Source organism: Acinonyx jubatus, chromosome C1 (genome assembly GCF_027475565.1).
Source record: "Acinonyx jubatus isolate Ajub_Pintada_27869175 chromosome C1, VMU_Ajub_asm_v1.0, whole genome shotgun sequence".
NCBI lineage: Eukaryota > Metazoa > Chordata > Mammalia > Carnivora > Felidae > Acinonyx > Acinonyx jubatus.
Window position 1 is genome coordinate 58,560,400 of NC_069381.1, and position 26,877 is coordinate 58,587,276.

The 26,877-nt window shown below is 35.7% G+C and overlaps 1 protein-coding gene across 1 annotated transcript in view; it reads right to left on the reverse strand.

The window, feature by feature from the left end:
- NEGR1 (neuronal growth regulator 1) overlaps positions 1-26,877 on the reverse strand; it is an 840,003-nt gene that overhangs the window by 270,839 nt on the left and 542,287 nt on the right. The window contains exon 4 of the mRNA XM_027058871.2: positions 5,099-5,230. Coding sequence (XP_026914672.1) covers positions 5,099-5,230 — 132 coding nt within the window. The remainder of the gene's footprint in view (positions 1-5,098; positions 5,231-26,877) is intronic.

Here is a 26,877-nt window from a genome sequence, read left to right on the forward strand (position 1 = left end):
TCTGTTCTTGAAAATGAACAAAGGTACTAAATATTTTAATCTCCTCAAACCTCAATATTCTTATCTGTAAAACAAATGGGAATTAGTGTTTCCTCTCTTTGGGTGAAAGCACTATATAAATGTCAGATTATCTGTATTAAATCTACCTGAAAACTTTGGTTAAAAAATGGTATTGGAAGTAAATTCCTCAACATACTATTTACTTACTGTCTTGGGAGAAAAAAATATAATTGTTCCACAAATATAATATTTTCTTCTTTTGTCTAGTAGAATGACTCACTGGGAAAAACATTAATCACTTAAATTCATTCAATCAACTACTAGTTTTTGGAGTCCCTCCTATGGACCAGGTGCTGCTGTATGTGACAAGAACATATCATTTTACAAAGGAAAGGAGAATCCCTTACTGCACAGAGCTTACATTGTAAAGTAAGTACATACAGAGAGAGAGAGAGTGAGAGAGAGATTTTTTCAACTACCTACAGTGAGCCAGACACCATAGATGTATATCATCTCATTTAATATTTGCCCAAACCCTGATAATTATATAGTACTGCCCTAAACTACAGAATTGGAAACTGAGACTCCGAGGTAAATTGGTTTCTCAAGATCTGAAATCCCAGTAAATTATACAGCAGGCATTAAAATAAGAAATATCTGAGTATAAGGCCTATATTTTCAAAACAGTTACTACTAACTGAAAGAATACACATAAATAATGGTTGTAGAACAAACAGCTTCTGTCACAAGATCAGAGAACCTACCCCTTTTACGGATGGCTTTCATTTTGAAGGGTTAGGTCTTTCAGGCTCTCCTGATTTCTAATATCTGGGATTCTGCTTCTCCATAGAGATCTACGTTACTTTATTAGTCTATGATACTTTCTAAATTTTCCAGATTTCTAGATTTAGCTTGCAATGAGTCAACATTGCTGATTTTCTACACTCTAGTCTCTCCTTTCCAAACCAGATCTTCATAGGTTTCTGTTTTTCCCAATTAAGTTGAATCTATGAGCTTTCTGGAACTCATTCATTCTTCTAGTTTTTAATTAACAATAAAAAATACGGGACTAGAGTCTTCTAGGCTGCTCCTAGGAATGGAATAAAGATGCAATTAAAACAGAGAATCTGTTCAACTCTAATCCACTAGTGCCCTCTGGCTTAGCTAATCAACCGGTTTAAAATTTGTTCTTGTTTTGTGTGTGTATGTGTTTTAATATCTCCAGGTCTGGTTATGATAAGGGTCATAATTCCTTTTTATTAGTTTAGGTTTTTTTTTAATTTGACAAGAAATATGTATACATACATATATATATGTATATACACACACACAAGGAAATTTATATATAGATAAATTTATATGTCAATACAAAAAAAAATAAACGAAAATACAGGTAAAGACAAGGAGAATAATCACCTACAAAATCTCCCTACCCAGAAACAAGCTTTTGCGTAGAATCTTAATATCCTAAAAATTTCTTCCTATCTGTAGACTTTCTGTAAGTAATTCAAAATTTACTGATTTATTCAATTAATTGACTAATTCAATGTATAAAGTACGTTAATTTTGCTAAACATTTCACTAAATTGTTGTTTAATCAAATTGAACAGAAGTCCGCATCAAAGTGCTATAGGTACAAAGTATGTGAGGTGTGGCAAATACGTTACTTATTGTATGTGTGTGATATATATAGTGTGATATATATGGCGATATACATATAGTAATATATACACAGTAAATGTGGCAGACATTTTAGATAAACAGTAAAATATGAAACATTTCTAACTTGAAGAGAACCTAAATCCCTTTCTCAAATTAACTTACCACATAACTGAATCTACCAGAGCTTATGAAAATTTATTACATTTCATCTTGAGCCCCATTTGGGAAAAGGGACAAAGTTTCTCTTCAAATTATAACTCACAAAGCTACTGCAATTCTATATGCACATCATATTGATTAATAACAGTGAAAAGAAGCGCTGCCTTCAACCTGGCACGATTCTATCTTCAGGGAATCCTCAGGTTATCAGGAGATGTGTGGTTTCGTGCTGGTAACATAGACCACTGTGCTCAATTTGGGGATTTGACAAACTAAAGTTTATTCAGTAGGCTTTGGCTAAGTTCCTTTGGGAAATCATCTCAGTAAAATCCATAGATAGTGCTCAAATTTTGACTTTTAAAGGGACAAATTCACAAAATTAACACTTTCCAAACCTCTTCATAACCAGAAACATATGTGGGTATACCCTGACAGACCTATACGACTTAGAACTCGCTGGTATATGTGTGACATAACTGTTCCAAAGTAAGGCAAAACTTAGGTCTTGAACAGAAGTCTGAACACAACTCATCTCTTACATAAACTCTTGGTCCCACAGATGTACATCGAACTGATCAATCAGTATTAAACACAATTTTTCATAGCACATTTAGGAAAAAGGTAAGCTCTCAAAGCTATAATTTAGAAAGGAACAGAAGACAAAACTGATTGTTGAAAATCATTAAAAAGTCTTTTGGGTCCATTTTTAAAAAAGATATGAGCTATGTTAATATTATGTTGGCACCAATATTTCCATTTATGACCGTACTTTAACTGAAATTAATTCTTTAAGAAGATAGTCTGTAGTTATAACTTAAAAAACACCTCCTTAACTTTTTTTTTCCTACTTTCTTCTTTTCATTCCCGTTCTCCTTCTAAAATTTAATTAACGGTGATTAACAAAGTCTTCTTTCCTACCTATTATAACGGCAGCAAGCAAACCTTTGCCCTTTGCTGCAGAGGGAGAAATTCTTCGGTGCCTATTCTTCCGTGTCTGCACCCCACAAACCTACTGAAGCATCCTTTTTGGCTGATGGAACATCTCTAAGCCTCTGCTTCAAACTTTCTTGCTCCTGTCCCGTATTGAAAAACAATTCTCCATAAGTTACTTGTGTTTCTGCACATCTTGGAAGCAGAGACAATGAATGCTTTTGTTCTTGAGTATCTTTTCAAGAATGCTTGTACAGTGAACAATTGTGAAAGACAGAAGTAGTTCTCCCTACGGAGCAAACAGCAGGTTTGTTTACAGTCCAGGATAATAAAGATAATTTCTCCCTCTGCAGCAAAGGGCAGAGGTTTGCCCGCTGACGTTATAAAAAAATCAAGTTTCCTAAGCTCAGGGAGCTTCAGCTATGACATAAACCCACTGCGTGTGTACGTGTCACCTGGCCGTCATCATATCACCCTGTAGTAACTGGAGCATGGGGAACTAATGCAAAAAATGACAATTCTCTGGCTACTGTTATTACTGTGAGTAATAAACTGCCCTTTGTTTTCTGCCAGCGTCCGTGAAATTGTGGCCGATTTTTCACAGTTCTTGACATCTTGTTTCCCCAGTTTTTGTCCTTCTGCTTTATAAGATCTTCTCCACCCAGATCCCTTAGATGATGACTCATTTGTTTGGTATATCTTTCTTTCAATTCAGTTTCTCTCCACATTTCTGCCGCCTTAGTTGACCTTTCTGTCTAAGGTTCCCACTTCTCCAGGAAAAAAGAAGATCTGATTTAATGATAAGTGAGAATAAATTAAAGGCAGAGGGATAAAAAGGATGAAAGAGAAAGTACGAATACAAAGGAAAGTGTAGGTTATACATGGACTATGGGCCCATGAGAACCCGTACGACAGCTGGGTTTTCAATTCTACTCCAATTTGAGACATCACTGTAGAGACCGATTATGTCTGGGGGCTGAGGAGCTGCATTACTGGGTGGGGTGCCCGTTCAGATAAATACAGTTAGTGATAAAATAATCATTATTTCTTCTTTCAGAGAGTTCCAGAGGAATGAGCAGTAGCTCTACACGTAGAAATTTACTAAATGTAGATTTCCAAGTCATGTACCCCACAGATTTTGATTCAGCTGAGTTGAGTGGGGGCCCGGAATTTTTCATTTTCAGTGAGTTTTTTGGTGAATCTGCTAAAGTTTGTCTACAGAACATTCTTTGAGAAACTCTGCCCCAGACACTGCCTCTTGATCTGGTATTATGCCTATTTTCTCAGTCTCAAAGAGATAGTTCAACCCCAAATATATAGATTAGTCAGTGACAAATGTTAGTTGATGGCAGTGATTTGCCCTGGCAGACACTCAATTGCCAGGTGTGTTTTGATAGTTATTTTTTGGCTCATGAAATTGAAAGATTCACATTAATATGAAAAAAAACCCTGCTTAAAGTGTTTTAGATTATATTTGGAATGATTCCTTCTTTTAATGAGGTATACATTATTAGCAATGGCTATATCCAGAAGAGTGTATACATAGAATAAAAAAAAAAAAAAGGAAGCTGTAACTTATCAATACCTTTGGTAAATACTATTATCCCAAAATTATTCTATTTGAGTCATTTAAATAATGTAAAAATTTTTGAAGGACTAAGGGGGTATTTTAGAAACGTACAGGCTATTTCAGTTATTACTACTGAGATCATAAGATATAAAATAGGATATTAGTGAAAAATATCTTAATCATTGTTTGAGATGCATTTAGAGAGGGTGAACCATGGCATTGGTAGCTCTGCAGGTATTTCTTAATATTCTAACTTCCTACTAATGATACACTCGGGAACATTCTTTATTCATTTTCTCAATATTTTTCAAACGAAATAGAATTAAATGACCCAAGTAATCGAAGTATCACAGCACTAGCTCTTCTCTTTGAGTACAGACCAACATACTTAATTTCCATTGGGTTTGATTGGGAGTTTCATGCTTCAATTTAACCAGAATACACCCAGGTGAAGCTCACGAGAAAGAAGAAAATGCCATGTGTCTACAGTACTCTAGATATAAAGGTACCATACTTTACAATGCCGGAGACTACCATGATATTGGAAATGTTTCCATCTGTACATCAAACTGAATTATCGTGGGATTACTTGGGACAACTAATGTTACATAAAACAATTTGGTCAATCTTTTAACATGTCCACAGTTTCACTGTCAATAGGTGGTCTTTATCAATAACAACACCTCTTAAAAAAACAGCAACATAAATTTCAGACAGTGTATTTCAGATGTTTATCTTTTCTTGAAAGTTATGCTGATAAAAGATGACAGGACTTACAGTTTACGACAACTTTTACTTTTTTCACGTCTGGGAATGACACATCATTTTCCGCACTGCATTCGTATTCTCCAGCCTGGTCCCTTGTAATTCCATAAATGTCCAAATATTGTCCATTTTCAAATGGTTTTGCTACAAGAAAAAAAGTACAGCATGTTTAATTATAGCCGCCTGAGGCTTCATTCAAATAAAATAACAATCTCATGTCTTCCTATTAGATACTGCTGACAAAACAATCCCAAGTGAAACTGGGGAATTATTAAACCCTTTGTTCTCCTATGTTCAGAGGAAAAGTCGGAGAAAAAAGCAGAAACTGAACAAGGGATACTATAACAACTGTTTCCCCAGAACAGGATATACATGTGTTCTTTTTAATTGATTGTGGTCTCCTAACCTCGTCACACATCAAATAGAGCTCTGCACATTTCTGTAATTGAGTTCAACAACCTTCTAGCAGTGTAGATGAAATTCACTAATATGGCTTGGTACATATTGACTTTTATACAGTGTAAGCTAGCAACCTGACACTTAACCTAACTAAATGTTGCTTTTCTTTTGGGGAAATTTCATACTCATTCCCAAGGTTTCAAGCCAGATGGCTTGATAAGAGTATAGAAATACCTTAAACCATTGCCACATTTCAGTTTCCCAAAATTACCATTTTTTTACGAGAGGCACACTGCATATGCTATATATAACTGATATGATAAACCTCAGAAACAAGATATGATTCTCAAACTAAGGGTTAGGTAGTTATAAAAACTAAATTAGCTTTATTTTTTAATATTCTAGGAAAAACATTCTTATTTGACTAAAAATAGCACTAGAGTAAAAATATAAAAACATAATCACAGGTAAAAAATATGCAAATGAATGAAATTTGAAAAAAAATACTCTTTTTTGAAATAATAGAATTTGTATTTGTTTGAAAGCAGAGACTCCTCAGGCAGGAGGGATCCTGATTATCAGAGATATGGCAGGGGAAGAATGGGCCTCTGTGAATTTCCAGAGGGGGGTCTCTTCTCCCTCCTTACACAGGTCTTGAAAAATCACATTTAATGCATACCAAAGAGAATTGGAAAATCCCATTAAATGGTTTGTTTTGAAAAGTCAACCTTATTTTTGTTTCCATCTTACTCTCTTGCCAAAACTACTATAAAGCTGTAGAAGTTAGAAAACTAGTAAGAAGATTCAGTTTTATAAGAATAAAGTATTATGAAACTTAGGTATGGTGCTCCAAATCAAAAATCTTTATCAATTAACAAAAATGTTTTTCCTGTGGGCTCCCTTCTCTGGGCCTGTATTAGTCACTAAACTGCTTGCCGTCAGGTAAATATGACTTGGTTAATTGAAACCTGTACTATTTAGAATACATGTGATTAAGTAATCTCTCCATTTATCTGGCTGACCCTAAGTTGTACACAGGGAAGAGTTATACTTCTAAGATGATAGTTGGCTGATATGCTATTTCAGGTACGCCGAGGTACCTGGTACCGAGGTACAAAAGCAGCATGTGTCTTCAAATCCATATTCTTAAAATCTGATTTTATAAGTATCTTTTAAAAATTTTTTTTAACATTTATTTATTTTTGAGACAGAGAGAGACAGAGCATGAATGGGGGAGGGTCAGAGAGAGAGGGAGACACAGAATCTGAAACAGGCTCTAGGCTTTGAGCAGTCAGCACAAAGCCCATCGCAGGGCTCGAACCCAGAGACAGTGAGATCATGACCTGAGCTGAAGTCAGACGCTTAACCGACTGAGCCACCCAGGCGCCCCTTTTATAAGTATTTTTTAGCTCAATCTAATGCCCTTGTATGACTCCATCCACTAATATAATATTTTCTATTCCTTCCTTTTTATCTTATTTTCACCCTTACAATGAAGATAATCTAGATTTAAATGTGTCTATAAAAACTATTGAAACATAGGGAGGACAAAATCCTTATTCACATTCAAGAATTTTTTTTCTTTTTTTAAAATCTTTTTTAGTCTTTATTTTTGAGAGACAGAGAGGGAGAGGGAGGGAGACAGTGTGAGTGGGGGAGGGGCAGAGAGAGAGGGAGACACAGAATCTGAAGCAGGCTCCAGGCTCTGAGCTGTCAGCATAGAGTCTGATGCGGGGCCTGAACTCACGAACTGCAAGATCATGACCTGAGCTGAAGTCAGACAGTTAACCGATTGAGCCACCCAGGCGCCCACATTCAAGAATTTTTAAAGTATAACTTGAATTATAAAGTAAGGGATATTAAATGAAAATTAAAGTATGGGTAAAATTGATATATTATACCATAATTAAATAACTTAGTTGGCCAGTAAAAAATGAAGACAATCATGTATAAAAAGGTAAAAAAAAAATTGTGAAACTTTTTAAAAACAAATTTAGAAGGGTCTAACTTATTTTCAATATTAAAGTGTTACATGAATATTCCTATTTCACATCTATTGACTGTTCATCCCTGGGATATATATCTATAGTCAGTGGTCTGAAAACATCATTGAAAGATAGCTTTCAACTTTGAATTTCTGATAGGGATCACAGGCTGGGATAGGTCCTTCTAGCCTGCTGTCTCCTTAGACGTTTCATCTTTCTGCTGCCAGGATACTTTATCTTCCAATTCACCCTGATAACTTCTCATCTTTCAGGTCTCTGAATAAGCAATATTTCCTCATAGAAACCTTTCCTGATTTAGTCACTACTCAATCTAATAGTTCCATGTTACATACTTTCAAAAATAAAACAAAAAATCCTGCACTAATATTATGTGGCAAATACATGCTTGCTATTGTTTACTTAATTATTAGGAACTCTTAAATTAATTCTGTTTTTGTTATATTATAAGTTCTGTGATATAAAAGGCTACATCTTATTCCATGTTTAATATGGGTTTTGTGACATTTGTTGACTATATCATTAATGAAAGATAACATGATAGAAATTCCATAAAATATAACATTTCATTTTCTCTACCTTCTCCAGCAGATTAATTTTCTTACTCCAATAATTATTAACCATGACACCAGCAATAAAAATAATAATATTTACCTGTTATTGATTCTTTATTATGTGTACAGTACCATGATAAATGCTTTTCATTATGAATTCCTCAGTTAACCTTAGATACGTGTATCAGGTAGATTCTGTTATATGGAATAAAACTCTATATGGTTAAAGACATTAAATATCTTGTTAATGGACCTAGTGACAATATGAAATTCAGAATTCCAAAACCTACGTGCCTGATCTGTATCCCACTGAAATGCTGCATTAATTTTTTCATTTGTAAATGGTAATAATGAAAATGCTTAGTGTAAGAACTAAATTAGGGCATATGTGTGTTGTCCTTCCTCTTAGAACTATAAAGCACTATCTGGATGCTAATTTAATTTTTGAATCATTAGTTTTCCTTGTATTACTTTTTCCGTAGCTGCCATAACAAAAGACCACAAATTTACTTGTTTAAAACCATATGAGTTTATTATTTTCTGTAGAGTAGAAGTCCGGCACAGGTCTATAGTAATTGGAATAAAGGATCTTCCAAAAACATTCATGTCCTCAGCATTTGGGTCTGTGACTCTACTAGGTTTCATGCACAAAGGGACTTTGAAAATGTGTTAAGTACCTTGAGATAAAGAGACTATAATGGATGGCTAAGTCTAATCACATGAGTCTTTAAGTGTAGCAGGTGGAAGGGTGGGTCAGTGAGATGTGACATGAGAGGACACTAGTGCTGACTTTGAAGATGGAGAAAGTGGAACATGAGCAAAGGAAAACTCTGTCCTCTGGAAACTGGAAATGGCTCTCAGCTGACAGCAAAAAATTGATTCTCTAGAGCTGAAAAAAAAAAAAAAAGAACACATCCCGTCAATACTTTGCTTTTAATCCAGTGAGATCCAGATTTCTGAACCATAAAGGTATAAAAGAGAAGTGTTTTAAGCCACTAATTTTGTAGTGATTTGTTATAGCAACAATATAAAACTCAAATAGGGTCTCCTTGGACTAAAATCAAAGTGTCAGCAGTGCAGGATCCCTTTCTGGAGGCTCGTTTGCTCATTCAGGTTGTTGGGAGAATTAAGTTTCTTGTTCATGGTACTGAGATTCTCATTTCCTTGGTGGAGGGCTATTCCTAGCTTCAAGGGGCTCCCTCATTCCTTGGCTCATAGCCCCTTCCAAGCCAGCATATGGTGGGTCAAGTCTTCTTCCATTTTGAATGCCCACTGCTTCTTCTCCAGTTGCATCTCTCTGAACAGCTCTTCTGCCTTCCTGTTCTAGTTTTAAGGACTCATGTGATTAAACTGAGTCCATCTGCCCAATCCAAGATAATCTTCTCATCTCTAGTTCTTAACTTCAATCACATCTGTAAAGTCTCTTTACTATGTACGGTAATGTAGTCACGGGTTCCAGGGATTGGGACATGGACATCTCTGGGGGCCTTTATTCCGCCTACCACACTTCTTCATTAGACTCTGCAATTATTTTGCACATACAAATTGTGATTTGCCTATAATTTCCAAAGATAGCGGGAAAAGAAAATGTATGGTCAAATTGATAAAGTTGCTGAGCTCATTACTACCTCTGAAAAATATGAGTGAAGTTCAGAAAAATAAACTTAATTAAGACATTCCTTTGGAAGCAAGTAATTTTCAGGAGAATGTACTGCAAATCTAACAGGGAATGTGATTCAGGGGTGTTGTTAGAGCACAAAAGTAGTGGGGTTTGAAGAAGCAATGAGAGGAGGGTGTATGGGCAGATAAATTATAGAAGCTGCCTACTGAAATGACTGCAACAGAGGTTTCAGAAGCAAACAAAACCCCGGAAATAAAAACTCAGCGTTTTGATTTGTTTTGTTGCATATTTATGCATATTTAGTACCAGACAGTACTAAAGGAAAGTTCTTAAGTCAGCTCACAATAGTTTCCTTCCTTCCTGCCTGGCTTCTCTCCTTCCATTCAAATGACATTATTTGTGCCAAGATCACTGACCAGTGGATAAAACTGTTTCCATTTCAAAGAGCTTATCATTTATTATGGAAACAAAAGTATAAGCAGGCAATTTCAGTAAAGTAATAATAGTAAATATATTTGAAGTAAATATAGATGCTATGCTGTTATAATTGTGCTGTTAAAGCTTCAAGAAAAAATTGGAAAAATTTGGTCAGGTGAAAATAATTGTAGTGCTACAGGTGAAAATGTAACAAATTTGAATATTTGAATATTTTTTTACATTTATTTATTTTTGAGAAACAGAGTGAGACAAAGCATGAGTGGGGGAGGGGGCAGAGAGAGAAGGAGACACAGAATCTGAAGCAGGCTCCAGGCTCTGAGCAAGTGGTCAGCACAGAGCCTGATGTGGGGCTAGAACCCACGAACTGCGAGATCATAACCTGAGCTGAAGTTGGACGCTCAATTGACTGAGCCACCCAGGTGTCCCACAAATTTGAATATTTTAAAATATTGTATTAAAAAATAACTCTGGAATTCTGCTTCCACGTACATTTAGGAACAAAAATCAGACCTACCTTCTTGCCATAAACCACTAGAGAAATGGGTAAAATACATAAAACATCTTTCAGACATTAGACAATAGGCGGCACAAGACTGATCCCAGAAGCAAATAAGGTGAGCCCCAAATTGATCTCCATAACTTGTATACATAGGCAATTTTCAGACCCTAGACTTAAGAGAACTTTTTGAAAACCAGAGCCTAGTAATATTGAGTTGAGTGAAGAAAGACTGAAGTTCCAGCAGGCCACGGGAGCTGGATCTAGTGGTAAAGAGTTCTGAAGAGAAGTAACATATAGGGACAAAAAAACACAACACAACACAACACAACAGCAACAACAACAACAAAACACTAGAGAAATCAACATGTGCTTCCTTGTCTTTACTTCAGACTAGGCTGTACATGCATCGGGAGAAATCTCAAAACATTTGAAAAAAATAACTGGAGATTTTGGAAGTCGTGGGAATAATAAAGAGTGAAAATCAGTTAAATTAAAAATGGACAATTAATAGAATTAATGAAACCAAAAGCTACTCTTTCAAAAAAATTCATTGAAATGTACGAAACTTAGACTGATAAAGAATAAAAAGAAAGACAACACAAATTTCAAGTTTCAGAGATGAAAAAGAGAACATTGCTATGGTTATAAGAACGACTGAATGGCCACTAAGCAAATATTAAGAAAAACTACCTACCATTTAACTCAACAATTTCAATTAAATGGGCAAATTCCTTGAAAGGCACAAAAATTGAAACTGATTTAGAAGAAATAGTAAATCTGAATATTCAATATATATCCAATAATAAGAAATTGAATTTGTAATTTATAAAATTACCAACAAAGAAAACTAAAGGGTCATGTTTATTAAGACTGTAAGAAAGAGGGGCACCTGGTGGTTCAGTCAGTTGAACGTTGGAACTGTTGATTTTGGCTCAGGTCATGATCTCAAAGTTTTGACATGGAGCCCTGCATGGGGCTCCCTGCTGAGCATGGAGCCTCCTTTGGATTCTCTCTCTCTCTCTCTCTCTCTCTCTCTCTCTCTCTCTCTCTGTCTCTCTCTCTTCCCCCTCTCCCCCTCCCCACTTGCATTGTCTCTGTCTCGCTCAAAATAAATAAATAAACATTAAAACAATTTTAAGAAAGAATACCATATATACAAATTCTTTCTGAAATGGAGGAGGAGGAAATCTCCCAATTCATTTTATGAGGCTAGCATTACCCTTAATGTCTAAACTAAAGATTTCAAAAGAAAGAAAAAAAAACCCTCATAAGCATAGACACAAAGATACTTTATCAAATATTGAGTAAACAAATCCAGTAATATTTAAAAATGATAAAACATCACAACCAAATATGGTTCATCCCAGGATTGAAAGGCTGGTTGTACAACTGAAATAAAATTAAACGATGTAATTCACCATATTAAGAACAACAACAAAAATATGAGTATCTCTAGATGCAGATAAATCATTGAAAAAATCAGTATTCATTTATGAAATAAAACGTTTCTGGGAACTGAGAATTGAATGATACTTTCTCAACCTAACAAAAACTTCTGTGAAAACCCTACGTCTGACCTCATATTTTATGATATAAGGGTAAATAGTTTCCCATCCAAAATGAGAGGCAAGGCAAGATTGTCCACTCTGATCCATATCTCACGTCTTTATAGAGAAAGTAACTCAACAATCACCATTGCCTTAAATGTGAATCACAAAACTATAAATATTCTAGAAAAAAACAAAGGAGAGAATCTTGGGCTAAGCGTACTTAGATATGATACTAATAGCACAAGCCATATAAGAAGGTGTTGATAAACTGAATTTCATCAAAAGTAAACAATGTTTGCTGTGCAAAAAACACCATTAATTAATTGAAACCCACATAATGGGTGAAAACATTGTAAATTACATATTAGAGAACTTGTATCCAAAATATACAGGTACTCTCCAAACTCAGTAAAAACATACAATCTATTTAATAAAGAAATGGACAAAAAATTTAAACAGATACATTATTGAATAAAAATACTTAGATAGTAAATAGGTATGTCAAAAGATAATGAACATTATTAGTCATTAAGAATGTTAGGAAAAGTGGAGCACCTGGGTGGCTCAGTCCGTTAAGCCTCAGACTTCAGCTCAGGACGTGATCTCAGGGTCTGTGAGTTCAAGCCCACCTGTTGGGCTCTGTACTGATAGCTCAGAGCCTAGAGCCTGCTTCAGATTCTGCGTCTCCCTCTCTCTCTGCCCCTCCCCAACTCAAACACTGTTTCTCTCTCTCTCAAAAACAAATAAACATTTAAAAAATTAAAAAAAAAGAATGTTAGGAAAAAAATCAAAATGACATTTTGCTATATATGTATTAGAATGGCTTCAAACAAACAAACACTGATTAGTGCTAACAGGAAGCAGGGTACCTGGAGCTCTCCTATATTGCTGGTGGGATTGTAAAATAAAATAGTCCTTTTGGAAAACAGTTTACCAATTTTGCATAAAATTAAACATGCATTTTACTATGTTATTTAGCAATCTCAATCCTAAAAAAATGCAAACTTATGTTTACACAAAAACTTTCATACAAATGTTTATATTAGTTTTACTAACAATTACTAAAAAGTGAAAACAACCCAAAAGTCACTTTAACCAGTGAATGAGTAAACAAACTGGGGAACATCCATATAGTGCAATACCATTTGCCAATCAAATTATTCATATATACATAACACGGATGGATCTCAAACACATTTTACCAAATGAAAGACACTAGGGTCAGGTGGTTACATGTATGGTTTCATGTATAAGACATTCTAGAAACAACAAAGCTGTAGAGGCAAAGAGCAGATCAGTTTTTGCCAGGGTTTGGAGAGGGGAGGGTGGTTGACTACAGGAGTTTGGAATTTCTTAGTCATGAAACTGCTCTGCATCTTGACTGTGGGTATGGCTATATGAAGATGCATTTGTCAAAACCCATAGAATTTTTGTACTGCAAGAAGTGATTATTTTATGTAAATTTAAAGACAAAAGCATATTGATATTCTACTACACATCCACTAAAATGGTCCAATTAAAAAAGATTTGCAATCCCAAATATTTGTGAGCAGGTAGAGCATATAACACAGCTCTCTCTTAGGAACTCACATCAAAATCCCTCTTTTCCAGTCCTTTCAGTCCTACAGAGAAGGAGAGAGTTCTACGAATATTCTAATTTGGTTCTTGGTTAATCACATTTTAGAAGTTCCATAGAGGTGATGTGAATTACACCTCATTTTGCTATCTGTTGCCTTAGGATTTCAGCTGAAGGTTCCATTTTAGCATCTTATTATATTAGCTTTGTGACCTAGGGCTTTCTGTGAATAATATACTCTCTACTCTAAGGTCTGGCCAGAGAATAGAACTTTGACTTCTTTGGTGTTTAATTATTATTACAAGTTCACATACAGAAATAGTATTCATAAAAGATTACCTGAAGGAAATCCATTCATTTCTTTAGCTATTTAAAAATTTTCTTTTCAGAGTAAGTTGGTATATTAAAAAAACTGTACACTCTCACTGCTTTATTTTGGTTCCTATTGAATTTCCTTTACAAGAACTTGCTTTGGTGTTACTGCACCCATCCTCATTGACGGACATTATAAGAAAGGCCATAAGAAACTTCCTATTACATTTTTATCAGAAAAGTTACTGAGGCCCTGCTGCTATAATCAATGTATTGACTTTCTGAGTACCCATGAGAGAAAGTCTTTGTGCCTCTTAGTACCAGGAAAGGCTCTGCTTCTGACATCCTAATTTGCTTTGATATTATGATCCATGATCTTATAAACTGTTTCTCTTTTTTTCAAGGAAGCTAGGAAATTTCAAGCCAAGATAAAGGAAAATATACTTTTGATGTCTCTATGTCTAATGGTGTTTTGAGGATCATTACATAATATGTAGGCAGATCAGGATATCCAAAGCTATTTGGAAAATAGCTATATTACATATAATGGAACAGAACTGTGTTAAAATCAAATAGATTAGATGATTTCCTATGGGATATTACCATATCTTACTTTGTGTACAAGCAGAAATGTTTGCCCAGCATTCAGAAAACAAAGAAGCATGGTGTCTAATAGGAAGGCTATAATAATTAGAACACCACTTAGAGATCATCAAAGAGTACTTAAGTGACTAATCATGGTGATGCTTCTCAAAGTCATTTTGCATTTTGAGGAAGTAGACATATACCCATACCTATTGCAAAATGTGTTCATATGGATGGTCTTATAAAAAAAGAAGAAAGAAAAAAAAAGATATTTTATGACAGTAATAGAGAGGGAAGTAATTAAGAATGTGGGCTTTGGAGTAGTAAATGCACTAGGTTTAGTGTGATCTGGGTCAACATTTTTAACCTTTCTCGGGGTCAGTTCTGTCATATGAACAAAGAAAACAATATCAGCTTCATAACACTATTATGAGCACTGAATGCAAAAATATGTATAAAGCCCTGTGCAAAATCCTAATAAAATTAAAACGAACATTTTTATTGATAAAATTAATGAAAATAAAACTGAAAATACGATGTATTGTTCAATGCCTATAGTATTTGTATTGAAGAAGTAAAAATTATGTTGTCAAATCTCGTAACATAACTTGATTTTGTTAAACCAAACCCTACAGAGCCTGAAATGCACTTTAATAGTTTAAAGTAAAAGAAACAACTCATATGCCTATCCCTATCAGGAAGGGATCTTATTCATTCAGTAGAGCACTAACAAAGGCTTTCTAACTGCCATCACACCATTTGGATTAGGTGACTATTTTTCTGGCCTCTCTATATTTGGCAGTTTGAGATGCATTTTCCCTGGAAAATAGTGATTCAATCTGCAATGGCAAGTTTAGTCATTGTTTTTCATTTCTGCATTTAAACGGGGTAGGGGGGTGGGGTGGGGAAGTGAGATAACAAAATTTACATTATCCTGGGGAAGAATTACCCTTCTATCTCCTTTCCAGCCCCACCCTTAACACACATACTTTCTTCCAGAGGGGTAATTACAAAAAGGGAGTGCTTGCAAAAGGAACCGGCTGTTGTTGTTTACAGGTTGTTTGTAGCTAGGCTCTGTTCTGACCAGCTTGAATCCATTACTTGCTATGTATTATTTACGTCTCTATGAACGGAGCCATATGTTACTGGCCTACACCATGTGAAACCTCTATTATGTTCCATTTGAAAGTATTGTAACTTACCTGAATGAACTCGTCAACATATGCTATAGTCTAATAAAACTGTCTTCTCCAAGTGACAATAGCTGCAGTTACAGAAGATTCGACTGGGTATCAGGAAATACTGCTTACGCTTCCACTGTGCCTGTAACTCACTGTATGGCTGTATATGTCCTTCAACATATTTGTTCCTTAGTTTTGCATCGTGCAAAATAGAAATTGTTTTGTTCCTAGTATTACTCTTATTGAGTCAACTCCAGTTATGGACACTGTTTTGTCATCTGAAACAGCCCAGTGCCTATGTAGATCTGTAGAGCTAATACTAATTATGTGCCATCACTCTATTATATTTTAAAATACATCATCACTCATATATTTAATATACATATAAAACTTAAAAACTATACATTTTAATATTTTCATCAAGGACAAAGATTTAATCTACCACTACTTTTTAAAGCTGCACTTCATATCAAATAGTACTTTGTTCCAGAAAAAAAAAAAATCTTCAATAAATGCTTTTTGATTAACATCGTTGCATACTATGGGCCGAATTGTGTAACCCCAAAGAGTCATACATATGTTCTGCAGTGCTTCAGGATGTGATCACATTTGCAGATAGGGTCGTTAAAGCAGAAAGTAAGTTAAAGTGGGGGGGGGGCTTAATCCAATATGACAGGTATTTTATAAAATGAAGAAATTTGGATATAGGCACGCACAGAGGGAAGATGCTGTGAAGCCACCCGCGAGAAGATGGCCCTCTACCAGCCAAGGAGAGAGGCTGGGAACAGACCCTTCTTCGAAGCCTCAGAACCTTCGGAAGGAACCACCTGTCAGCACCTTGACTGGGGACTGTGAGCCTCTAGACCTGTGAGAGTATATATTTCTGTTGCTTGCACCATATAGTCTGAGGTACTGTATTATGGTAGCCCTAGCAATCTAGTACAGATGGTATACGAAGACAGAAACGGCAGATCTTGTCTGTTCAGGGACACTAACTATATTTAAAATGCTTGAAATTTGACATATGGCCTCTTATTATTGGTTGACTTTTCATTCCAACTTTTACAAATTCTGAATGTTCATTTCTGTTATTTATACAGCACATAAGGTATCACAGGGTATATATAAGACCTGTCACTAAAAAAAAAAAAAAAAATACATTCTATTATTTTTGTAAAAAAAAAAAAAAACAAAGAAAAAAAAACAGTTGTGGCATGTGAAAAAAAAATCAAAGCAGTAATCCTTTCATTATTTCTTTTCTGTCCCCTTTACATGTTTCTCTCTGTCTATTCTTATACTACATTCTCTTCCCCGTAAACTAGGTATCTCTTTCTGTACGCTTAAGAGTAGGCCTATTTGTACCAATCCCTTGATCTCTCTTACAGGACTTCAGGAAAAAAAAAATCCATAAGATTTTCTGTTACGAGCAAAAAAATACTTCTTACCTCATATTTGAGATTGGTGCTGGGAAAAGGGATAAAGTAAGAATTTGTGTTACAAGGTACTTTAGAAGAGTTTGAGATAGTAAAATTGTGCCACCGTCTGGGGAAAGAGTTCTAAAATCCTTCATAGTTTTGCCCCAAACACATTACACCTTTGCTTTCTGCAAAAGTATCATTTGGGCCAGACTTTCTTGAAATGAACCAACATGATGACACATAAGGCTTAATGAGAGATTTTGTTCTTAACTCCCTACTCTCCCTATAGCCATGAACTTAGAAAATTAAGGAATTCAAAAGTTCTGGCTTATTAGTACATATAAATGTTCATTACATTTCTTAAGTTAAAGAATGAGAGGTAATTGGATGAAAGAATGACAGAACGAAGCAAGAATGAATATACAAAGTAATGAATTACCCGGCTTTTCCGGAGTTTGACCATCATTGCCTCTTCCCCCCACCCCAATGCCTTCTGCCTTCTTCTTGGTGGATCTGGAATTAATATAAAAAAATAGAAGCAAAGCAATTGCTACCATCATCTTCTGAAGATTTCAGGCTACCAGTGATGGAGAAACCTTATATCAACATTGCATTCCCATATCTTTCCAACATCTGGGAAGACTAAGTAGACCCTGCTAATTTTGAAATGTCAAGACCAAAGCGAGAAAGGCAAAAACTTTACAGTGCTTAGGATTCAAAAATTTCTAGTGATACAAAATATAATATCATGAACCCTAAGGGAGCATGTGCTCAACATGATGACTATACCTCATGTAGTACCTGTTCACTAAGAAGAAGAAAGCTAAGCTGAAAGGTCATTGTGATAAAGGTACATGATGGGATACAATCATTCTCCTTTTGATTTTTAGATATTACTCTATGACTATAAGAGAAAATAAGAAGAAACTGACAAGTAAATTGAAGAAAAATGAATGCAAAGATGATAGATCTCCAGTAGCAATTAAATGTGTTTTTTTTTAAACAAATAAAGCAAGTGTTTCTATTGTATAATATTGTGACAGTATATGGAGAAATATATTGGTTGGTGATCGGAATATATTGGCTCAGTATAAGTGACACAATCTATTGACTCTATCGGTGCTACCTCTATGCAATAGGAGGAAAATAAAACTTCTCTAAAGCCATAAATGCCTGTGTCTACACAGCTAAATCAGAGAGAAGTGTATAAATGAGCCATGCATATACATGGTGAAATGCTATAATGGGCACCAAAAGCTTTGCCAATTATCAAACATATCCACTGCTGGTTTTCCTCATGCCTAAAGTTCCTGCTACTATTAATTATCCTTTTAGTTGAACACTTTTGTACCCCTAGAAACTCTTGCTTAAAATGCAAACACTTAACTAAGAAGTAAAACATATAAACCTATCGGTACCTATTTCTTTAAGGGGCCTAATGTCAATCAAGTCCTCACACTACCTCCCTGTAAGTCTAAGCAAATTACCTTACGTAATTTCAACAGCCATGATTTTAGTCTTTGGTACGTTTGTCATACCAAAGCAACTACTAGAGAGAGAGGGAGATGTTAGGCAAAATAAAGTAGATTCAGGTTTTGTTCAATTGTTTGTTTAAGAAAGCTACTAGATAGATGCTTTCATGACTTTGGAATGTCTGCTTTGGTCATAATCTGCCTAAATGTGAGCACCATCGTTCACAATTCTTGCTTTCTGTGAACTCGTTCCCTGCAGGAAATCAACAGCTAAAACTACTGCCTTTATTTGGAACAGTGAGGTCAACAGTCATTTCTTCAGAGAAAACATCAGCTAGCACTGCAATAGCCTTCCAAATATAACAGGTGGAAGCAAGTCAGATTAGATAAAAGTGTTAATTTATTTATAGCACAACAGAGGAGAAATCACAGATGCAATAAGTTTGCACATTTAAACACAAATCATTGACCCTGACAGAGATTTAGGAAAGTAGATTTATTTCCAAGCTATGAACAGAATTTTACTAAAAAATCATGTGTGCTTGGCAGCTTTCCTTCCCTGAAGATTTCTGGTATTCATTCACTTTTCTTTTTTAAAACTTATATAGAAAGTTGATTCCCCATCCTGTAGTCTCAAACATACTCTGGGGAAAACATGCCTTCAGCTGACGATGGGGGTCATTTGCAGAAATACTCCACAAGTCATATAGAATGCTTTCAAAGGAAGCATTCAATGCCATTCAGTCACTCAGTACATACTTATTGACAAAACATTCTGTGCTAGCCATTACTCTAAGAGCTGGGAATATAAAGATGAACCACACACCTAACATTCCTGTTCCCATTGGACTTTCAGTCTATCAAAGTGTTAAAAAAAAAAAAAGATAAAACTAAATACAGAAGAGAATATTAGATAATTTATATATGATGAGCATGGAATTAAAATGGAGTAAATTTAGCACTACTGATATTTGGACCCATATGATTCCTTGTGTGAGAGGGTGCTGTCCTGTCCCCTGTAAGACAGTTAGGGCCTCTCCAGCCTCTATCCACTAGGTACCCTCTCTCCAAAATTTTCCCATGTTTCCAAATGTCCTTCGGGGGGTCATGTTATCTCTAGTTGAGAACCACAGAAGTAGAGTGACATAATAGAGACTGCCTAGTCACTGGATGAGTGGGATTTGATGGTCTCAAAAGGCCATTTAAGCTGAGACCTTAATATCATAGAGGACGATCCATGTAAAGACTCAGGAGAGAATGATCCAGGCACAGGGAATGGTTACTGTAACAGCTCCAAGGCAGGAACAAGAAGGGGAAGGTTTGAGGGACAGAAAGAAGGCCAGTAAGGGGAAGAGAAGTGTGAGATGAGAATGGAGAATAGAAGTTCACATATGGTTTTTCTACAGGTAAGGAGTTTTTATTTTATTCTAAGTATACTGAGGTACCATTGGAGGGGTTTTATCAATGAAGTGATATTAGCTGCTGATGGTTTAATCTCTCTGACTTTTGTCTGGAAAATGAATTGAGTAGGGATAAGTAGAAGACAGAAGACTACTTGGGAGGTAATAATTGTAGAAACTGAGGTGATAATGGTTTCAATTATCTGCAAACATAATCTTTTTAATATAAGATTATAAGGAAGCATGATTGGCATTTATACATTTTACATGTCTGTTTTCTTCTCATACCCTTTTCCTGCACATAGACCATCTATTCTCTTTCCTATCTTCAGACACACAATAGATCAACCTATTTTCATAAATATAATACACAACTAATTTTGCATTCATTAATTCACTTATACATTTCTTTTATTAATTATTTACTGGATAAAATTAAGCTGCATTAAGGGATTTAAGATATAAAATATGATCTCTGCCATTAGGAGCTTACTTTTCACTAGTATAACTTTCAATGACAATATATTATGCCTATAATTTTTGTTTACTACAGTCCAAAAGATCTTTTAGAATTTGCTTATCTTATCTGTATGACAACAAAGAATAATGGGAATAGCCATTAAAGTTAGATTTTTTTTTAACTAGCTGTGGGCAAATATTTTTAACATTGCTTGATTTATTTCATTAGCTATAAAACAAGGAACTAAATATTTTGCATGGTATTGTATCGATTATGAGAAAAAAACTGGTCATTTAATGCATATTTTATTTTTATCTTTAACAACTTTAGTCAGATATAATTGTCATGTAATAAACCACACACATTTAAATATAATTGTGTAAGTTTTAACATATGAATAGAACTTCTAAACCATCACCACAATCAATAATGAACATATCCACTGCCCTAAAAAATTGTCTCATGAGCCTTTGTAATCCTTCCCTCCAGCTCCCCTATCCCCCATACTCCAACATCCAGGCAACCACAACTTGTGTCATCATACATTAGTTTGTATTTCCTAGTATTTTATATAAATAGAATCATACTCTTGCTTGCATAGTTTCTGACAAAAAAAAAAAATGCAGTCCTTGTCTTTGTTCCTCCATTTATACTGTATCCTTTTTCTTTGGCTGCTATTAGGATGTTTCTCTCTTTTTGCTGGTTTTTAGCAATTTGTTTATGATGTTCCTTGGGATAGTTATTTATTTTCATCTTTCTTGGGCTTGAACTTCATCGAACTTTGGTCTCTGGGCATGGTATCATAGAGAGATTGTTGTCCTCAGTTACTAGCAGAGCTCCTAAAAACCCTTGCAATTTCCTGAGTGATACAGGTGACAGGAGCATCTTCTGTTCTCATGAACTGACTCTTGGTGGGCCCCTGTATTTCCTCAGGTTGGGAACTGGTCATCAGAAAGTCCAAAAATTGATTAGAAGTTTGATACTTTTCACTCCATCCCCCAGTCTCTTTCTAGGGGAAAGGGGCTGGAAATTGAATTAGGGGCGCCTAGGTCTCATCGGACTTCGGCTCAGGTCATAATCTCATGGTTTGTGGGTTCGAGACCCATGTCAGGTTCTGTGCTGACGGCTCAGAGCCCAGAGCCTGCTTCAGATTCTGTGTGTGTGTCTCTCACTTTGTCCCTCCCCACTCACTTGCTCGTTTGCTCTCTCTCTCTCTCTCTCAAAAATAAACATTTTAAAAAAAGGAAATTGAATTAATCATCAATGGCCAATGATTTAATCGATCACACTCACATAATGAACATCTCATGAAAACCCCTAGTTGATGGGGTTTAGAGAGCTTCCAGGTTTGTGAGTGCATCCATATGGTGGTGTACCCCAACTCCATGGGGACACAAGCTCCTGTGCTCAGGACTTTTCTGGATCATGCCCAATGTACCTCTTTATCTGGCTGTTCATCTGAATCCTCTATAACAAACCAGTAAATATAAGTATAGTTCATCACTAAATTTTGCAAGTTGTTCTAACAAATTTTGAATCCAAGGAGGAGTGTATTAGAACCCCCAATTATAGCCAGTCATTTATAAGTGTTGGTGGCCTCAGACTTGTGACTAGTATCTGCAGTGGTGGGGAGGGGGCAGTCTTGTAAGACTGAGCCCTAAACTTGTATGAGCTGACACTAACTCCAAGTAAACAGTGTCAGAATTGAGTTGTTGCCCATCCAGTCATAAAACTGGATAAGTGGTGTTGCACAAGACACCAGTTATTTGGTGTGAGGAGGACAATGAAAACTTCTGAGTTTATAGCTTTTACCAAATTTAGGAAATTTTCCATAAGGCTCTCAATCTCTTAAAAATTATTCCTCTCTCCTCTCCTTTGGGGAATCCAGTTACATAAAGATTAGACTGTTTGAAGCTATCCCATAGTTTACTGGTCCTATCTTCATTTTAAGAATTCTCTTTTCCCTGTTTCATTTTGGATAGTTTCTATGGCTATATATTAAATTGAATACATACTTTCTTATAACATCTAATCTACTTTTATTAATTTTTTAATATTTGTTTATTCTTGAGAGAGAGAAAGAGAGAGAGACAGAGTATTAGCAGGGGAGGGAAAGAGAGAGAGGAAGACACAGAATCCGAAGCAGGCTCCAGGCTCCGAGCTGTCAGCACAGAGCTGCAAGCGGGGCTCCAACTCATGAACTGACAGATCATGACCTGAGCCGAAGTCGGACGCTTAACTGACTGAGTCACCCAGGAGCCCCAAATCTACTTTTAATTGCACCTAACTTTTTTTTCATTTTCCACATGATACATTATAATTTTAGTCTTTAGAAGTTCATTTAGAATCCTTTAAGCATATGAACAGATAGACAGAATGACCAAATAAGGCATTAAAACAGTTTTCATATCTGTATTCTATATGTGTAAAAGAGTATCTATCATCTATCTATCTATCTATCTATCTATCTATCTATCTGTCTATCATCTATCTAACATTTGTGTAAGATCAGTTTTAATGAACTGATTTATCTCCTCATTATGGGTTATATTTTCCTGCTTATTTGCCTGCCAGGTAATTTTTCAACAAGTAGAATACACTGTCAATTTTACTTAATTGATTAGTGGATACTTTTGTATTTCTATAAAGATCTTGAGTCTTGTTCTCGGATGTATTTAAGTTACTTGAAAATGCTTTGATTTTTTCTAGTCTTTTAATATTTTTTAGGTGGGACCAGCACAGTGCTCAGTCTAGGGCTAATTATTCTCACATTATTTCAGGCACTGTTACCTTTAGTTCTTTTGGGTGATTCTTTCCCCAGTCTGTCTCTTGAGTTTCTCAATGTGCAGATCTCAAGTTTCCTCTTCTCTCTCTCTCCCTCCCTCCCACCTCCTCTCTCTCTACCCCCTCCTTCCCTTCTCAGCTTCCTACTTTTGGGTCTCTGTCTTGTTGAATCTCACCATCTCGCTTTCCCTGGGCTTTCCACTTCATCTTCTCACCTCTGTGCATCAGTCACACTCTGCTTGGAGTTCACTTCCCTACACCACAGTCTTAGTTACCATCTCAAAGCAGTAAGCTGGAACAATTGTAGGGCTTTCCTCATTATTTTTTGTCTCTTGTATCTGAGGAATCACCATTCTTCGCTGCTCAACGTTCAGTATCTTCCAAACTATTGTTTCACTTATTTTGTCAATTTCGTTGGTGTGTCTTTGAGAGAGGAAATCTGGTCTCTATTACTTCTTGGCTGAAGAATCACCATTCTTCATTACCCAATGTTCAGTATCTTCCAAACTGTTGTTTCACTTATTTTGTCTTTTTTTTTTTTTTTTTTTTTTGGTGTGTCTTTGAAAGAGGAATTCTGGTCTCTATTACTTCTTGGCTGAAAATGGAAGTCAAGATGGTTTCAAAAGATCTGGCCCACAGAAAGATCTCCATAAGTAATAACAGCTGAAATTCAATATGTGTCAAACTTTTATACTTGGTATTCTAGATATACAGGGACCTATACTAGGTTCTTTGGGTACTTGTATTTTCTCTCTATGGTCCTCTCCCTACCACTCACTCCATCCATTTCTATTTTATGGGAAGTTTTATGGGTATAGACCTCTCACCCTGATACTTCTTTGAGGGTAGCCTTAGAATTTAAGTTTCATCCATACTGATAAAGGTTGAGAGAAGGGTTTAAATACATTAGCAACAGTTAATTCTGTGGCCCTTTCAGTTTTCTACCTTAATCTTTGGTTGTGAGAATGAAGTTGCATCACAAGTGAAGAGAATATGCTGAACTTCAAGACTAATCATTTTCTATTTTAAGTAACTGTATCTTTCAAATTAAAACAAACAAGAAGACTATTCAAAACCCAATGCTACTTTTCTCAGTATCTCTAGAGAGTTTATTTCCAGAGTCCACTCTCGAGAAATCTCTGTAGGCAGGGCTTTGTTATTCTTGTTATTTTTCTCTTTGAGAATATTCTGAGGGATTTAAACTTGTTATCCTTTTCTCCCTTTCTGTTTTCTTTGATATGCTTCTTAATCTGTTTTAGATTATGGCACAGTTTCTCATCTTTATTTTGTAGCTTGGGTAGGGCAATATCTTAGTGTCACTGCTGCTCCTCTGTGCTGGAAGAACTGACTTTATCTGCTCAGCATCTCTCTACCTCTCTGTGAGCAGCATTTGTTCTTGTGTCTCTGGCTGGAAAACACACACACACACACACACCACAAAAAAAACAAATATGCTTTCTTCAGCAAGTGGACTATGCTGAAAAACTGATCAAAGATAGCTTCTTGGTACTGATTCTTGCAGAGGATAGCAGATTGCTGCTGTTGTGAGTTATTGGAGTTAGTATTTAGAAAACTTTGAGAGTACTTACATGATCCTATTGAAGTACAGCTGTTACTGTCAAGTATTAGCTGGGATCTTTCTTTTTTTTTTTTTTTTTCTTTTTGTTTTTGTTTTTTTTCCTGTGAAATCCAGACTCTGAGAGTTTCTTTTATACTTTTTGCAAGTAATCATAAAGTATGGATTTTCAGTCCCATTCAGTTTTGGAGTGAGTAGGAGAAAGGGAAATTATGAGAGATTTTTCTGATTTTTCTCTTCTTATCCCACCCACAAATACAATGTTCTTTTGCTCTTTCAAAGTGACAGAAATTCAGTTTAAACTAGTTAAACAGAAAGGGAAATTTGTTGTCTTGGGTAAATGCAGATTCCAACGTTAAGGGCTAGTAGCAGGAATGCTGGCATTCGGCATCAGAATTCCCAAGATCTACATTTCTTGGTAATGTTTTCTCTTAGGTTGTTTTCTACTCTCAGTTAGGTTTTTCTACGTGATAGTAAAGACAGGCCCCATACCCCTAGTTTATATTGTCCTTGATGCCCTTAATCTCAGAAGGATACGGATCCTTTAATTTCCAGTACCCAAGTTGTCCCCCAGAGTTCTGATAAACTCTGTGTGGTCACATGTCCATCTCTAGAGCAATCAGTGTAGCAAAGAGAATTAGGTAATCATACTGTGGAAGCTTTCCTTCCATGCTCCTACTCGAGGAGACATAGTGAAGCCAGCATACTCATACCACCTAGAAAAGTTCCTCCCAGGAAATACTGACTTCTATTACCAGAGGTGAAAAAAAATGCTGGGTATACAAATGGAACAAATATCTACCAGTAACACCTCAGGCATGCTTCTGTCACATATCTTAGTCTATGTCACCTAAGCTCCTAGTGTACAGCCCAAGTCCTCTTAGGTTCAAGAAATATGACAGATCTTGATGGCAAGATCTGCCGTCTTATTTATTTCTATTTCTTATTAATCATCAATAGCTCCAACTAGGGACTATTTATTACCTGAAGCTGGATTTTATTTTCTGTAGCACTACCATGAAACTTTGCCAGTTGCTTCTCTATACTCTTATCCACTCCCTTTCAATTTCTTATCTATCTATCTTAGCTATCTTATCTTATCTTATCTTGTCTTATCTGTTCTTCTATTTCTTATAACTTACTTTGTTTTGCTGGTAAAATGTTAAGGTCATTTCTGAGTGTATAGAAGTTTAATATGCCACATGGAGAGGTAAATAAGTAATAACTATTTTTTTTTAATTTTTTTTTCAACGTTTATTTATTTTTGGGACAGAGAGAGACAGAGCATGAACGGGGGAGGGGCAGAGAGAGGGAGACACAGAATCAGAAACAGGCTCCAGGCTCTGAGCCATCAGCCCAGAGCCTAACGCGGGGCTCGAACTCCCGGACCACGAGATCGTGACCTGGCTAGTAATAACTATTTTGAATAAACATCAATAAAGTGAATTCAGGATATGCTAAAAGATCCATGAAACTGGCAAGCTGAATGGCTAATACTTTGGTAAAGGATTTTGCTAATAGTCACACTATAGGCATTAAGAATTTACTAGGTTCCTAATATATTGCTAGGCAATAAAGAAAAAGGAAATCAAGAGAAATACATAACATTCATCTAGTTCTCCAGGAGGAAAAACACTAATATAAGAAAGAGCAGTTATTTTTGTGTGTGTTGTGAGGTAAGCATCACATATAATAGCAATTCAATTCATATAGTGAAGCACTCAGTAAAGTCTTTGAGAGAAAAAAAGACTTGTACAGTCTGAAAACACGATTTGCCATTTGTGGAGGGCACTTCCAGCCAATGGCAAAGGAACAAAGGTTCAGAGGCCAGAATGATCTTGTTCTATGTATGGTAAGGAGTAGTCCTAAGTCTTCTTGAGCAGTATGTTAGGTTTCTGCTAAATCACAGTAAGGAGGCCCTAAGAATTGCTGGTGGGGTATGAGGCTTTATTAATATAAAACA